Genomic DNA, 17,622 nt, shown 5'->3' with positions numbered 1-17,622 from the left:
CATTCAAACAATTCAACAGTGTATTGATTCAAATCCTCTGGAAATGCACACAATTAAAACATTTGGGGGGGGGCTAGGCTTCTGATAGAACTGGTCTCAGAGAAATACTGACTTCTAAGTAGGTGTTAGGCAGCTTATGATGCCCAAAAATCAAATCATTACAGGGTGGGGGGTGAGAGGCTTGATCGATAGCCGTGTAATATGTTGCCTATCATCCTGATTCAAATCCTATGAAATCCTGATTTCAAATTGGTCTCGATGAGTGTTCGGAAGTGGAAGAACTACACTGCACCACTCCAGAACGAGAAATAACTGCCAAAGAGTGAATTAACGGTGAATATCGATGAGAAGGAAAATCGCCGGCTGTGACTCAAAATGGCGGCCTGATATGCTGGAGTCTCACCCGGTCGAAGAGAAAGAGGGCGATCAGAGGGCGAGCAAGATCTCCGGACACCGCCGCAGCGAAGGAGAGGCAGATATCCCCACTCCCACCACACCTCCTGGTAGACACACAACGGTCAGAACCCGGGGAAAGGCCCAGCTGGGAAAGTGTCGCTGGGCGGTGGGTTCCCCTTCCCAGGAACAAGGGACTGAAGCGGCCACAGCACAGCCTGAGCTCACTTCGACTGGTGGAAGGTGCACACAGAAAGACTGAGGGTCTGAGAGAGACCCATTCCGAGAGGGCTGGACCGCATCTCTCACGGGTGAAAGCCTGTCACGGGAGAGACCGAGGGGAGGACACTGGGAGGCAAGAGCGCAGAACGCCCTGGGGACTGCCACAATCCTGAGCGAGGACACCACAAACAGAGGGAGGGGAGGAGACCACGGCCTCCCTCCCCTCTCCCTGTGAACATAGACGCAGTGGCTAGAGCGGGGGCAACGACAGGGAGACCCCGGGGCAGTGGCCACCGGCAAGAGTGAAGTCGGGCCGGTTGCGAGCTGCAGGCCTACTAGGGGCTGATTCTGCCCGGCGTGAATGCAGGAAAGAAGGCCCAGGCTACGAAGCGCTTGCCCAACAGACCGCTCAAAGTAACAGAGCAAAGCCCCACAGGAGAAACGGGGTGCGGCCAGAGAAACCGGGCAAAGATAAACTAACGCCCCAGAGAAGGCGGAAGGAGAGCGAGGCGCCCTCGGGGGCAGAATCGTTGCACCCACTTGCGGCAGAGATACAAGCCTTAGAGAGAGAAGACAATGACAGACAGCTGAAAGAACAGAATCCGCCTGGCCGGAGGTGACGAATGTGGGTTCAGGCACTTGAACTCCAGCGGGAGGACACTCAGAAGCCACACATAACCCCTAGAAGGCGATAAGTACTTTTTTGCACAAAGCTAACATTGCATAGTGAACATAAAGTTAGCGAAGTTGGGGAAATAATTCACTTTAGAGTAGTGGGGGTAGACAACAGACCACCCGGTTTTCCCAGACTGAGAACTGCTTCGTTTGATGAGGGGGAAAGAATGTTGGGGGGGGGGGGGGGGGGGGGGGGGAAGGGGGGGAAATCACGGGAGGTGGGGGGCTCGAGGGTTAGAAACCGGGTTCAGGGTTAGTTATTTGTTTTATTGTTCTTTGGTCACTGAAACCACCAGGAGATGGAACCCACATAGTATACTCAAAAGCATAGTAAGACATTCCCTCCTCAGGTTGAGGGAAGCAGAACATGCCCTACAATCAGACAAATGACAGTAACAGACTGCGAGATAATAAACAAGCATTTGCAATGCAATAGGTCTCGCAGTTGTGGGAGTTTGAGCTATTGGCATTGTAAAAGGCAATGTCTTTTATTTACGTGTTGGTTTTTAATGCATAAATAAAAGGCATTGTCATTTACAATGCCAATAGCTTAAACTCTCGCAAATGCGAGACCTACTGCTTCGCAAAATGCTTGGTGTGTTTTTCTCTCTCCAAGTTTTAGCTGAACAGAGCCAGGGCAAACTCTTCTATATTGATAGTATGAATGGGGCTAAGTATAACTTAACTTTTTGCTGAGGCTTTATAGGATGCACGCATGGCCTGGGCATGTCACTGTGAGCATGGTACACTGATATAACTCCAGGTACGCTATGGCTGGGCTGAGGCTACTGGTTCTACAGAGTGCTGCTTTGGATATGGGCAGTGTAGTTGTTACTCAGTGGTGCTGGAACAATTTTGAGGCTCAGGCCAGGGGTGCTGCCATCAATGTAACATCATTGAAATCATAGGGATTCTGAAAAATCCAAGCATCACAAAGAACATGCGTCACAAATGAGCCACGCCCATTCAGCAAGAGAGTGATAAGGTAGCATTTTGGAGCACACCGTCACAAATATATTATTAAATCATGTTGTGGTATTGTACGGTCATCCATTTCTTTAGATCCCATCACAAGACGCGTTTACATCGCACTTCAGAATTATAAAAAAAAAGCTTTCCCAACGCCTTATTTATTATGAAATATTTGTACAGTTAGTTTATTAGGTATTTTACATTTCAGTGTGTTAGAAAAACGACATCCTGCAGTCTCTTTTTTACATTAGCAAGATAGTCACAGTTCACTTTACAAAATCCTCTCACTTAGCAGTCACAGAAAGAAAATTAAACACCAATCTCCATGAAAAAAGAATCAGCAGAAATGTGTAAGAAGACTAGCCTGATATTGGACCTCTGTAAAGACAAAAACTAAATTTAAAGTAATCTTTAAATGTTCATTCTCCTTCGGTACGCCACCATGGTTATTTTGAGGCTGCTGCAGCACCCACACACCCCTACTTCCAGCGCCTATGTTAAAACTATTTTGCGGCACATCCACCCTTGCCAACATGCAAGTCACCTCAACGCACACGCCCTTCAATTCCTCCCCTAGCCCTTTGGCTCACAGGGGCGTTACATGCAACACTGCCCACGGGGCTGTGAGATGGCGCTGCATGGACTTGGAACTCGAGAGGCTATTCGGCCAAGACTGGCTGTAGTGCCAGCTGTTTGGGGTTTTGCTGCAAAGAGAGAAAGACCGAGTTTCTTTCTTGCCCGGTGGTACTTGTGTGTGCCCCTCTGAGGCGGTATAGCAGGCCTCAGAAGTGCAACTAGAGCCAAATCAAATTTCGGAGGAGGGGGGCTAATTCTTCCAGCAATAGGCAGAGTGGGGATGCAGGGGCAAGAAGGGGTGAAAGAACAACAAAGCCTCATTAACATGTAAATGGTCTTTAGACCTTGAAGTACTCTGGTGCAGCTGTGTGTGCCCGGGAAACTGTCTCAGTCCGGGCTGCCACACACTACGGAGGAGCTGAAACCCTTTCAGCCCAATGGCCGTTGCGCGCCTGGCAGGCCTTCCTGTCAGCCTCCTGCTTTTGCTCAGGTCAGCTTGGCATGAACCTATCATGCACATACGGCACTTGACAGGCTGCGGCATTTCCAGCTGAGAAGAAGCTACTTGGAAACGAGAGCTGCCTCCATCATGACAATGGTAGCAGGCGCCAAAGGGCTACGGCTAGAATCTGACCCAGCAGGGTGTTAAGGATGGATGACTGTATCCCACCTGACCCTGAAAGCAGCTTGCACAACACAACGGAAATGCCAACGTGACCGGATGACCAGCCCAGCTATGGAGGGTGTGATGTGTTTTTAGACAGCCCGTCCAGTGAATGATGTCAAGAAATCGCAAAACCCGAGCAGGAACCAAACAAAGTAATATTCTAGAAGGGCTGTTGGCAGTTATTAGCAATAGTGGACTGGGTAAACAGAAAACATTTTGTTGTTCCTCGCAGAAGGGGTGAAACTGTGAGCCACAACACAGTGTGCATCAGGCAGTAATGTGACAGGGAGGTTTGCATTTTTGTATGGTTTGACGACTTTCTTGAATTCAAGGATTTCCTCTGCATGCTGGGACTTGCAGTCCTGTTTATCCCTTCATAAAAATAAACACTTGAAGTCCCAAAAAGCAAAGCAAAAGCTTGGGCCGGGTGACCAACTCAAGCATACATGTAGGGAACTTGACAGATCTGCATAACCTCCGCTCTTGCATTCCCTTCTCTGCCTCTTCTTGCAAGCCTACATTGTCCCACTGTCCGTTCCTTACAGTTCGGGTCTTTTCACGCATTCCCTTCTCAGTGTGCACGGCCCTCCCCAGGCCCCTCACAGACACACACCCCTCCCTTTCTCCCACACAAGCCCCTTTCCCCATAGTCAACTTCTTGCTGCTAGCTCCCCTGATCGCCGCCGCCTTGTCGTAGACGTGACATTTGAGGACGGTACTGACCACGTCCACTGCCAGCACGTACCGGCCGTGCCCCGGGTAGCCATTCTTTAGCAGCAGCTCAATCCTCTCCCCAAGGTGGCCGGTTCAGGAGTCAACCCCGCGCTGGCTTCCGATTCTCAAGCCTTAAGTATATGATGCTCCCGGTACTATGGTTCAGACTGCGTCCACGTGACACCGGTTGTGGCAGTAGGAAAAGGGAGACCCAATAAGAGAATAAGATTTGCTCAGGATCATCTAGTGGCAAAAAATAAGATTTGGAATTCACACCACAGCGCACATGTTTAACCACGGGTATGCCCGGTGTTTTACTGCAGTTTCTTGTAGTTAGTGCTACATCAGACAGGAATAGTGCGCTGCAGGAGAAGGGAGGGCTGTACGAGCTCCAATACTAACTTCCAAAACATCAGCTGAACCATAGTAACCAATCGCCTTCAGTTTTACAGTTTTCTTCAGCCAATGGCTGTCTCACCCAGATGGGTGGCAAGATGTGAGTATCGCATCATGGCAGAAAAAGGTAACTGGTTTAGAAATATTAGACTGTGCAAATTTTTTCAGTTTTTTTAATTGTGTAATTTAGAGGGTGGTGACCGCGACTACTTGGTTACAAGGCGAGAATCTTGTGAAACAGGAAATTTAGAATTTATCTTGATCCGTAAACAGCACTCCCTGGCAGATTAATCGCCAGAGATGTGCACGCGCCAAAAATCACGGAGGGAGGGAGGGAAAGTGAAAGCGCACCCTGCGCGCTTTGTCCTGAAAACGCCGCGAGACGAGCACATCGCCTGTCCTCCAGGCACGTGCACATCTACTGTCCCCCTTCAGACGCAAAACCCACAACAATAGATCTCGCCAAAGCAACGCATGCGCTGCGTCGCTATGCGAGACCTAATAAAAAGGGGATTAGTGACTTAATACATTAAAAGACTCCACTCAGATATCATGATGCTTCAAGAGACTCACCTTAAGGGTACACAATGCAAATTCATAGGCAGAGGACTCGGTGGAGAGGGTAGGTCGACTGACGCTGCATGGGAAGAAGTGATTTCTATTACTTTGAGGAACATAATCTCATGTACAGTCCACCGAGTACTGTTGATGACAGGCTAATGACCGATTAGGGTAGTTCCTGACACCAACAGGTATCGAGTCTGAATACGTAGATTATTTACAACCCTAACCTGAATAGGTTCATAAATGTAGATATCTTTTTTTTTATACGGTCCTGAAGAATCGCAAGTAGAATTTACTCCATGCGAGAATCATGTTGACCAACTCCTGACAACTACATGCCACTTTTATCAGGGACATTACACCCGTATAAGTGCTATGTACACACGTTTTTAGCCCTAGGTAGGAGGCCATCAGAATAAAATACGTTTTCACTAGGCACTCCTAACCTTTTTTTAACTACACTACCTCACATCTACATCTATCAGGCCCCACACCCGCACTTCACCAATACGGCTGTCGGATTAAAGATCTCCGCTAAAGTGCCCCTTCGAGGGAGCCCGTCGGGCATTGCACCGCCGGCCCGACGAGGAGCAGTCCAAATGATGAAGCATGACACCTGAAAGGGTGTGTGAGGGCATTAAAATCCGACATATGGATTTTCCAATTAGGTCTACATGGTGTTTCTAACTTACGTCAGCCTTCTTGTTGACACCATTCTCCTTTTTTGAGGAACTATAGGAACACTTGTTGTTACTACAGAGGAGCATACAGTCATAGCACACTCGGGCTACACTACAGGGACGAGAGGTGTAGAAATAACGATCAAGAAAACTATCCATTTCCAAACCACAAGACTCTGACAGGATCCTATGTGCAGATACGCGGGAGTGACCAGCCATTGGCAGCGGAAAGAGGTGACCTTGATTTGTGTCTATGCACCACCCAGGCTCCAGGCACCCACAATGAGCAAAGTTTTAGATGTCCTACTCGAAACTCCCTCTGCCCTGCATACAGTGGGTGGGGATTTTAACAATGTACTCGACCCAGCAATTGACTGTTCAGGAGGAGCGGATAAACCCAATTGGATCACATCCCTGTCAAGGTTCGCTAACGCAATGGGGCTGGTAGATGCCTGGAGACACAAACATCCACACACTAAACAATTCTCGCACTACTCAGGCGCATATAATACATATTCTAGACAATATTTTCATCCCAGGTGACGAACTGAGCAAGATAGTCCACTCGCTCTATCTGGCGAGAAGCCTCTCTGACCACTCACCGCTCCTCGTCACATTAGGAGTGAGAAGACAGGGCAACAAGCGGATGTGGCATATCAATGAATGGGACTTCCAGACAAGCAGTGTACTGAAGGGTGTTCGGGCCAACACAGACACATTTTTAGTCTGGGAAACATACAAAACGGTACTACGGGATAGAGCCCACAGCCGTATAGCTTGGGAAAATAAAGAAAGAAGTAAATACCTAGAAGAAACGGAACACAAAATACTAGAGCTAGAGAGCCAAGTCATTCAAGGGAAAGAACCCATACTAACCCGTAAGTTGGATGCATTGAGAAAATAATACAGGGACATAGCCACAGGCAATGCTAAAAAAACAAAGGCAGGCCACTCTCCATCTTTATGAGGTGGGAGACAAGGCTGGGAAAATACTAGCCTGGATAAGCAAGAAAGAGGGACTGGCCTGGTGCGTCAAAGCGTGAGTGGACACACAAGGGGTTAATCACTACTCAGATGACAAACTGGCGAAGGTGTCTGCGGGCTACTATAGAGAATTCTGCGTTGCCCGCTCCGCAAGTTCTGACAGTGAGATAGTGGAATACCTAGTTCCGATTAGGACCCTGAAATTGGGGAGGGAGGAGTCACAGGAGCTAGAGCTTAACGGATATCCAGGAGGCAGTAGCAAAGCTGTGACCAGGAAAGACCCCCGGCTCTAATGGACTCCCGGCTGAACTATACAAGTGATGCACAGACCTCTAGACTCCCCACCTACTTCAGCTCTTTGTGGATGCACACTCCCCCCTGATCTCAGAATGGCAAACATAGTGGTAATACATAAGGAGGGAAAACCCAAAGACCAATGCAGTTGGTACAGACCTATTTCACTGCAGTGAAAATCCTGGCCACAATCCTGGCAACCAGACTGCTCAACTACATCACATCCCTAATACATGACGACCAGTCGGGGTTCATGCCAAGCCATGCCACTCGCCTAAACCTCACACAGACAAACAACTGGCTGATGAAGGTAAAAGAGTGAGACGAGCTTCACATTTTTTTGTCGCTGGATGCAGAAAAGGCATTCGATGCCGTTCACTGGCCTTTTCTAGACTGCATGTTAACTAAATTTGGGACAGGCCCAAAGTTTCGGAACTGGGTAACACTACTCTACAACCAACCGATAGCCACAGTGCGCGTGAATGGGACAAGCTTGACACCATTCCGATAGCATTCCCATACACGTGCACTCTCATATCAGCCGTTTATTTCTGACTACTGATATTCTTCAGAGCCTTTAGCATGCCATGTACTACCACTAACCTCCACCTGAGCATCACCATAATTACATCGTTTCAAGTCCACATGAAATATTTATGATGTTCACATTTAATTTTTCCCCAAAATGAATTGGTCTAATATGTGAATTTTAGTTTCATTAAATATGTGTATTGCCCACACATTTTTTATTGCCATTTGAAATACATTTGAGCTAAATTGTGTTTTTGGGGGGATTCCTCAAATTCGTGAACAGTGCGAGGCACCAAGTGGGTTCTCCCACTTTATTTCTTCATTATTTCTAGAAAGTGGGGAGTGACAGAGAACCCAACAGTCCAGGAGTGGACAAATGGAATGGTCCTCTAAATGGCAGTCAAACACACCACATCTCACAGATGGGGTTGGTTGCAGGGTTCGACAAATCCACTCGACCGCTCGCATTTGCGAGGTAAATTTAATGAGGTCGAGATATTTTTAGGTCCTACTCGCCCTTTCTGGCGAGTAGGAAAACATACTAACTTTTGCCCTCTGTCTTTGAAAACGGAGCAAATGTGACAAGATAAGATTTAAAGGCCTTTTTATTGCTCACAAAGCAAATGAGCAATAAAGATGCCTTTAAATCTTGTTATCTTGTCACATTTGCTCCGCTTTCAGAGGCAGAGGTCAAGTATGTTACTGTTACGTCGAGGAGATTTTTCAAGGTACTAGACCTGCAGGACTAGTACCATTTCTCAGATTTTTCGAGCCCTGGGTTGCCCCAAAAAATTCTTCAAAACTTGGGGTCCGTTGAGACGGGACTTTGGGTTTGATCTAGGGGATGACACGCAACAAGCCACATCACACAATACTCAGGGTACACCTAGGACACATAATGAGGAGCGGCCCTAGGGGCAAGGACTCTAGGTCCTCTCTTGTTTCAGTACCCTCCAGGGTAAGCCATGAGTTCGGAACGACCAAGGATATTATATAAACTCAACATACACTATGGGGAAAAGAAGGGTTGCTATCGAAAAGGGCGGGATCGGCATGTGACCAAAGTTTCTAATACTATTTTATGGGAAATGTTGATTTTAAAACAAAATAAAAAGATCAATAAGACATCAAATCATTACAATATGGAAAGCAATGATAAAACCACATTCTTAAAGTCATAGAATTTATCAGTGGTACACCCTAACCATACATTTATTTTGCAGTCCTTAATATAATAATCAAACTAGAACAGCTAAATCGTCAAACCAATAAGAGTAAATTGTTTAAATGCCTAATGTATGCTTTGCCCAATGTCATAAGAATCTATTTTTCATTCACACAAGGTAATATATCTTGTATCACACTAAAAGACATAATTTCTCAATAAACAAATAGTATTTAAAAGAAAAAAAATTAAAGTTCTTAATGATAATTTGATACTCCTGCAAAAACTAACTGCATACGAAACAAGGGAAACTACACATGTCACATTTATATTTGTTACAAGATTTCATTTTGCAAAGATTAATTTGGGGGATGGGAAAAAAGTAAGAATTCTATACCTCATTTCTAGCTTTTGGACGATCAAGAAGAATTTTCAGTGCAAACCGTTCCAATGTAGATTTCTTCACACATACTCTAAAGTTAAAAAATAAGCACATTTAAAATGGTTAGTTCACAAAACTTCAGAGAGATTTGAGAAAAAAATGTTTGAACAAAGTTTTTTTTATAGTGTGATGCTTTAAGTACATTACCTGCTAAAATAGTGTTTCACACCATTCTGCAACAATCTGATATTTTATGCACCAGAAAAGCACCCCAAAAGAAGAAATAATGTTTACATACAAAACAACCCATCCAGAATAAGCTTCAGCTTCATCATTGAAAAGGTTCACCTTAATTGGTTTATGTTAAGTGATGAAGTTATGGGCCTATCACATAGGTTAGATCTTTATTGAAAGCAGTCATCCTAATAGGAATACAACAGATTATTTAAAACCCAGGTAATCTTGGCTCCAAACTTTTACATAAAATGATGATCCACCGTCATACAGAAAGAAATTAGATCCCAATAAATGTAAAGTTAATTATGGCAAAGAAAAGAAACAGGGATGAAAGCACACGTCACATTTACGTAGTGGCATACCACATTTATGTAGTGGCAAACAAATATGCGTCACAGCAATCCAGAACCAAGAAATCAAGGCACTAATCTCTGCCAGAGTAGCCATCCAGGACATATTTCATGCTTTAGCTTCCAAGGTGAGAGCAAAGACTGTTTAAATCTAAAGGCAATAGCACTTTTAAGTCAGTAGTTCAAAGAGAGGTTCATCTTTCAGCAAGGTAAGGTAGTCGGGAAGCAATCTAATTGTGCTTTCATGTGCACCAAAATTCACTTTGTAGTCTTTCTAAATGCCTTAAGAATCTCAATGTGTTCCGGAACTAAAAACTATCCCAGGAGCCAAAAGGAAAAAAATTAAGTATTTCCTTTATTTGTCTGCTTTAATGTTGGATACCTGCAGACGTATGAAGCTGAAGTGGTAGCACTGTTTGGATATGAATGTCAATATATCTGGCGGGAAATTGAGAATTCCAAGGTAGTTAACAATTAGCATCTAATAAGAAACTTATCTCAAAAACCTCAACCGTTTAACAGTGCATAAGTGCTCAAAGAAGCTTTAGAAGCCAACGGGGAGGCATGAGCTCAAGTACGGTTCCTGAGGCTAAACATTTAGAGGAGAAACCAACAATCATACTTTTGGTACAAAAGTAGAATTTTTTTTTTGTTAAAATTCATGTTAAAACAATAGTAAAAGAAGCATTGGCAAAGCAACTGGTCTCAGCATAGGTATTAGCAATGTCAATGTCTTTTAGCCATGTTTAGCCTTAGTCCTTTTAACAGTTAACTTTTGGACTATGTTTCAAGCTGTTCAAAAACTGGAAGGATATGAAACAGTACGTGTTTAAGTGAATGAAAAATTAATATATAGATAAAAGATAGTTTAAAGAGATAGATAGGTTATACATAATAGATCTAGATATCTAACTAGCCATGAATAGATGCAGATATATATAGATAGAGAGATATAGATGTAGACATATATAAATAGGATGCTATATAAATGAAAGATATAGATAGAGAATAGCTATACAGATGATAGACACATGAATATAAATATAACCTACTGGCGGTCGCCAGTAGGTAGTTATAGTTAGGACCTAGTTACTATAGGAAAATGGCAACATTCTATTCGCAATAACTTTGGCGGCGATTGATGAATCTTCGTGAAATTTTCTAAACTAATTCTTTGTTGAGATCAGCTCCTATGTTGAAAGTTTGGGGGTGATTCGTCAAGGGGGGGGAACGAGAAACAAGCATTTGCAATGCAATAGGTCTCGCATTTACGAGAGTTTAAGCTATTGGCATTGTAAATGACAATGACTTTTATTTGCGTTTTTAAAACATAAATAAAAATAAAAGGCATTGTTATTTGAAATGTCAATAGCTGAAACTCGCATAAATGCGAGACCTATTGCATTGCCAATGCTTGTTGAACACTGTGTGTGTCGAGCCACTCAGGCGCATGACTTATTGAAGTGCCAGCAGCAGTTCCTGAAGGGTGAAGATTGCTGTCGTGACTCGTGAATGTCGCGTGCGGTGTGTGAACGCGGCAGTGCACCAGCCAGGTAAAGATAACAATGAATTGATAGCTGCCGGGCCAGGCCCATTTGTTACCTTTTAATGAGGCCAGATTAGGGTTTTCTCACATGGGCTGATGCTAGGATGCATCTTGTACACAGGGGAGTTGTTGCAGGCCTGGAGGGTAGGGGGCATATTGCCCCAGGACTAAAAGGATGCTGGGATCCTGTAGAAAGGTGCAGCATCACGCGCAGCACCGCGCTGTGCAGGGGCCACTTAATGCAATTACATTCATTCTTTTTGCACTGTCTGCCTCCTCCCCGACATGCGTCTGTTCCTAACCCTTGAAATGGTTACTTTGCTTACAGGCTGAGAACACTACGCATGCGCACACAGGGAACCACGTGGCTGTTACAATAAGTCGGACTCGGTTCCTGCTGGCTTGATCCTAAATGCACAAAATGGCCATTCTGATCCCATCCGCCACTTTATTTGCACATGCCAGGCTTGGTATATATGTTGCTTAAATGGATGTAATGTTTTTTTAGGCGAGGGAAGTTTATGGTTATCCCGAGTCTTGAATGTTGTGTGGAAGAAAGGAGTGCATATGGTTGTGTGTGGGTGCCATGGTGTGCATGGCAGTGCCTCTGCGGGAGACCTCACCATCCGCAATCGGGCTGGCACATGCTGGTCGGTTACAGGGCCTTCACTGCACCGTCGGTGGGTGGTGTGGGTTGTGATTTTAAAAACTGGGGCCAGAAGTGTAATTAGGTTCTCCACAGAAGCTTGTTAAATGCACAGACACTCCTTCCAACTGGAGTGATGGATGCAAAAGACGGCAATGATAGCGCAAGAGGAGTAAAGACAGAGCTGGGGTCGCTGCTCTGGGTAAGATGCTACCAAAGTACCCAAAATAACAAGCAGGAAGTGGGATAAGGGAGGGGGTGGGCAAATGGTGTACACTTTCGCGGCCGCTTTGATGTGCTCAGTGGCCGCGCGGCTCACTGAGAACATCAAAGCGGCCGCGAAATGATCACGCAGGCTGCCAAATAATGGGCGCGCCCGGCGCACATGCACTGTAGTTGGCGGCCTGAAAGCACTAGTTTGCACTTTCAAATCCCCCGTTTACAAAAGCTCTCGGGAGAGCAGCGTTGAAGCGCTGGCTCAGGCAAGACCTAAAAAGGAGGGGTCCCAAAACGTGTTTTTTCAATGTTCATTTCCATAGGAAACTTTAGACAAGGCTACAGGTCGAACGGGTGAACGGAATTACCCCAAATTGGGCAGGGAGAAGGGTCTTGGTCTCGAAAGCACGCTTTTGTTTATTTGGTGTAAATCCGTTCAGTAGTTTTTGAGAAATAGCGAAATTTACAGATATTGATATTTGGGAATTCTGCCATCTGATTGGCTGAGGCGTTACGAGCACGAGCTTGCTGCTGATTGGCTGCGAGCGCTGCAAGCGTTTGCAACTAGGAAGTGTTGGCCGCCATTTTGTGATTCCGTTGAAGCGAGTAAGGGGGAAAAAGGGCAAAAAATGAGGGAAGGAGGGTAGGAGCACTAACCTCTGTGAGGTGTTTAGGGTGTGCAATAGAGGGGGTGCGAAGCGAACTACTCATACCTACCGGTCTGAAAGTGCTGGGTACGGAAATTAAGTGAGGTATTGCGTAGTCTGATGCTGCTAAGGTGAGCTGCTGCGGGAGTCGGGGATGAAAGCGTGAGCCTAAACTGTGTGTCTTATGGTGTGAAGTCATGTGCCCTGGCCGCAGCAGCACACCTGTGGAAGTAGTGTCAGTATGTGTTTATACCTACTAGGATGAACTACTGACTCCTAATGGTTTGAAAGTCCTGGGATACGGAAAATATGTGAGGTATTGTCTAGAGTCTCATAGTGCTAAGCTGAGGTGCTGCCAGAGTCGGGGATGAAAGCGCGAGTCCAAACTGTGTGTCATATGCTGTGAAGTCATGTGCTCTGGCCGCTGTGCCACATCTGTGAAGTAGTGTCAGCATGTAGTTATACCTACTCGGAGGAACTTTTGTTTTGAACATTGTAACTAGTGTATGGTGCTAAGGAGGTGTTATACAAGGAGTGCGAAGGTAAATTTGCGCGTATCAAATCAATACGGTATTTGTAAAGCGCAAACTACTCACCCCTATGGGTCTGAAAGCCCTCAAGGCCGGCGTGGAAATTATGTGAGCTATTAAGTGAGCTATTGCCCAGAGTCACATGGTGCTGAGCTGAGGTGTCCAAAGGTGTCCTTCATAAGCATTTCCAAACCTACCTCAGTCAATGTGCCTAGGTCATTTCCACCACAATGCACAATCATGAGGTCAGGGTGTGGAAGGTGCAAAGAGGTTTTAACCAAAGGTAGCAATTGGTGCAACTTCAATCTTCTCTGTGTAAACCATTTAATGTCCACATTTTGTAAACCTAGGTCTAAGTCAATACGTTTGTGTTCTGCATACCTCTTGCACCTGAAAATAGCGCTATGTCCTACGATCCACACTAGCATTTTGAAGGTATGGTTGGAAGGTATGGAAAGATGTCTCTAGCTCATGCAGTTCCTTGGTAGAATAAGAGATCTGTTTAAAGATGGGGTAAGTAAAAAAATGTTGCCATACAAAACGATACGTGATTGGGAGTTGAAAAGCATTCTTTTTTAAAAGTAGGGTGCACATTCGTTTTGTGGAAAATCATCTTTGTGATTGGTTAAGAAAAAGCAGTTTCAACGTGGAGTACATATCATTGGATAAAATTTGCTCAACTGAACCACCGCTGCTACTTGCATTTGGAAGGCACTGTTTGAACTTAAAACAATCCTGAACTTTTAACCTGCACGTGCCGTTAAATGTTCGAGAAAATGTTGTAAAAAAATATCGTTAAGTTTAAATAAATTGATGAACTTTTAACCTGCACGTGTTGTAGAATGTTATAGAAAGTGTGTTGATAGAATAAGTTGCACTTCTGACTTCTATGTGTTGTTGAATATTTAAAAAACGGTTTATATGGAAAATTAAAAAGAAACCAGGGAGAAGTTTTGAAACCTAAAAGAATCCAGGAACTATTCTAATTTGTTCTTTACATGTGTTTATGTGTGGAGCAACAAAATTATAGACACAACAGCACCAGGAAGAGTAAGAAGCAGGGAGTGGGGGGACGGGGGGAGATGGGCAGAATGGCACACATGCACAATTAAGTACAGCACAAGTATAGACAAACAATGGCCAAAATGAAACACACCAACAAGGAGCACAAGTCACACTACCCGCCAACATCACAACACTGAATGAGCACAGAAGTGAAAACCACGCTGCATTCATACAGGATGTGTACAAAGGTCAGTTGTTGGTGTTGTGGGATGTCTGCGACTGTGGTTATCATGGATGAGATGCCCAGCACGTGGCACATGGGCGAGTTCACTGTACGTTACATTGCCAAACAGCTGCTTCTCCCTCCCACGAGTCCCTACACTTTTCTACGGTGCGCTGTTGTATCTCGTGCACTTGTACGGCACACCATTGTAATGCCAATTCACGCATGTCCTGCTACATTCAAACTACACCATCACAGTGCCGTTTGGAGGCGGTGCATGGCACTTTACAACATCGAGTGCTGCGGCCTTTGTGGCAGGCCACACCAGAACACAGAGACACACTTACCGCACTTCCTGTACACGGACATGTCCGAGACACCCTGTTCCCCTTGCTGGATAGGCACACCCCTGCGCAGATCTGTGTACTCCGGACAAGCACATGCCGGTTGTGCATGCAGGAGGATGCGTGCGTAGCTACATGTCCAGGCTCACTGCCAACGCTGAGGTGACAGCACACTGTGATGCTGCAGGGCTGGTGCCTATCATGCTAAGACAATGACCACAGGGACACACTTGCTTAGATGCGGATTTGGGGGGCGTTGGCGGTCCTGGAGTTGTTGCGATGAGTCTTGTGGCCCTCATGGGTATCCATGCATCATGCTCATTGATTCTATGGCACCTGTGGGTGTTCTGGTGTGGCTCTTGGCTGTATTCCGTTTCATGGTGCAAGTAGTCGTCCTGCTTAACACCAGCAGAAAGCAGGTGTAAAATACCTGGTGCTAACGTGGCTTATCGACGGAATTTGTTTCGCATTGCAGTTGGTGTGAAAGTTGTGATGTGATTTTTTCGTACGCAGAACAATATACGAACTGAGCAGTGTATCTCGTCAAGATCCAGCACTTGACGCACTATTCCCAATCAAAATGAATAAAATGAGAGTTCTTAATTGATTGTGTGTGTACACTAAGTGCAGCCACTACCTCAGTGCAATTCAATAAAGGAATTTAGTATTTAGAATAAATCGTAAAGGTGCACCTCGTGTCTTTTTGTACGGGAACGGCTAGTCTGCATTTCATTATCAGCACTTTAATGGAAGTAAAGCTAAATCTAACACACTAACTGCAGACATCCCCAGTATTCCCACGATAAGTGCCCCAAAATTAACACCATGGTGAACTCCATCAAATAACAGTAATAAGAACAAGAAAGAATCACACAGCAGTGAAGAGAACAACCAAAAACGTTATAAATGTTTTTTTTAACTTTATTTTTTTATAAATATATATGTAAACGATAAACGAAAAACTATTTGCAAATTTTTTTTTATATGAACATATATATAAATGATAAACTAATAAACAAAATATAACAAAAATGATAGAAAACAAGGCGGCGGAACACTCCTGTGGGGACCATGGATGTCGACGACAGAGCCTGGAAAATAAAGCACAAAGTAAGGACGTGTGTAATGGGCATATCAAAGGAGAGAGGCACAGAGAAACAGAGAAGGAAAAAAAAGCCAGAGGGAAAGAAAGAAAGGGAGTTAGAAAGGTAGAAGGGAGAGAGATAGAAGGAAAAGAAGGAAGAAAGAGAGAGAGAGCGAGAGTGAGATAGAAGGAAAAGAAGGGAGAGAGAGAGAGAGAGAGAGAGAGTGAGATAGAAGGAAAAGAAGGGAGAGGGAGAGGGAGAGAGAGAGAGAGAGAGAGAGAGAGAGAGAGAGAGAGAGAGAGAGAGAGAGAGAGAGAGAGAGAGTCCTGAATCATCAGTGGCGGAGACCACATCAGCTTCTCCGTGGCCCGGCAGATCTCACACATGTCGCTGAGTCCGGAGTCATCGATGGCGGAGACCACATCAGCTTTTGGGGCCGCTAAACCTGTGGAACTCAAGTGTGTGCACGTGGTGGTAGGCCCATGATGGCCATATGAGGTTTGGGTGGTACTAACCCTGTGCATCTGAAGTCCGCGCCAAGGGGGTGGTAGGCCCTGGATGGCTATACAGATCAGGGTGCGACTAACCTTCTGCGCAACTTTTCAAAGACTTTTTATGGTTGAGACACGTGGAGCGTCTGCCATCTAGTCAGCACCGGCAATAAAGGATGAGACGTTGTCGATCTATTATATTTGCGTGGTCACATGGCCTGTGACACATGTGCCGGATGGGTGTGGTGTGTGTGCAAACCTGCCCTGAGGGAGTGGCCATGAGATGTTGAGAACTAGACCACTGAACTGCACACCAACAGCGAGTACGCCTGCGACAGGTAGCTATGTGGGGCCAACATCGGAACATAATCGGCGTGGCGTGGCGTACGACGGAACAGGGCAGGGATATCTACAATAACACAGACAGCTCGTAATACTGCGTCTGTGAGTCAAGCGGACGGGCCGCAGCTGGCCCTCTGCGAGCCTGGGTGTGAACTGTTTATAACTCACACTACATAAGCATTGATAAACCATTTTGTGATTTAGTCCGTCAGCTGGCATTTGTCAGAGGCATTTGTGAAAACATATCGGAGTTCTTTCTGTGATAGATACCCCTTTGACGCTGCCTCTCCCCACATCAGCAGGTAACTCACCCTCTTCCCACATTACCATCATACCCCCAACAACCTTCTTGGGCATGTAAGTGTCCCTGTGCGGTTGGACAAAGAAGAATCTTAGTCATGTATAGATTTACATATAAAAAAAAATATTTAAAGAAAAGAACAACAAATAAGACTGAAGGGAGTCTGGTGCCGTGGTCGCTGCCACGAAGTTGGGGTCACTGCCATTCACGACTCAGGACACAGTTACACATGTGGGATCGGCTTGTGTTAAAGAGGGTTAGTGGCACTAGAAGTATTGAGACTGTATGAGACTGATAATGCTTGGTGTGGACGGGCCACACTGGGAGCAATGTGTCTTGCCTACTGGACTGCGTCATGTGGAATCAGGACTCTCTGAATTGTGAGGCGTGCTGACCCTAGTGTAGGCCAGAGGTAGCGGTGAGCAAGAGCCCACAACCACATGC

General features: G+C 45.4%; 1 protein-coding gene across 6 annotated transcripts in view; it reads right to left on the bottom strand.

Moving 5' to 3' along the window:
* Positions 1–17,622, bottom strand: part of MAPKAPK5 (MAPK activated protein kinase 5) — a 480,082-nt gene that overhangs the window by 302,444 nt on the left and 160,016 nt on the right. For all 6 annotated transcript variants that reach the window (XM_085636242.1, XM_085636241.1, XM_085636245.1 and 3 more), the window contains exon 3: positions 9,231–9,306. In XM_085636242.1, coding sequence (XP_085492368.1) covers positions 9,231–9,306 — 76 coding nt within the window. The remainder of the gene's footprint in view (positions 1–9,230; positions 9,307–17,622) is intronic.

The sequence above is a fragment of the Triturus cristatus genome, chromosome 11 (genome assembly GCF_964204655.1).
Source record: "Triturus cristatus chromosome 11, aTriCri1.1, whole genome shotgun sequence".
Taxonomy (NCBI): Eukaryota; Metazoa; Chordata; class Amphibia; order Caudata; family Salamandridae; genus Triturus; species Triturus cristatus.
Note: the sequence above shows the minus strand (reverse complement) of the source record. Positions and strands in the feature narration are given on the sequence as shown.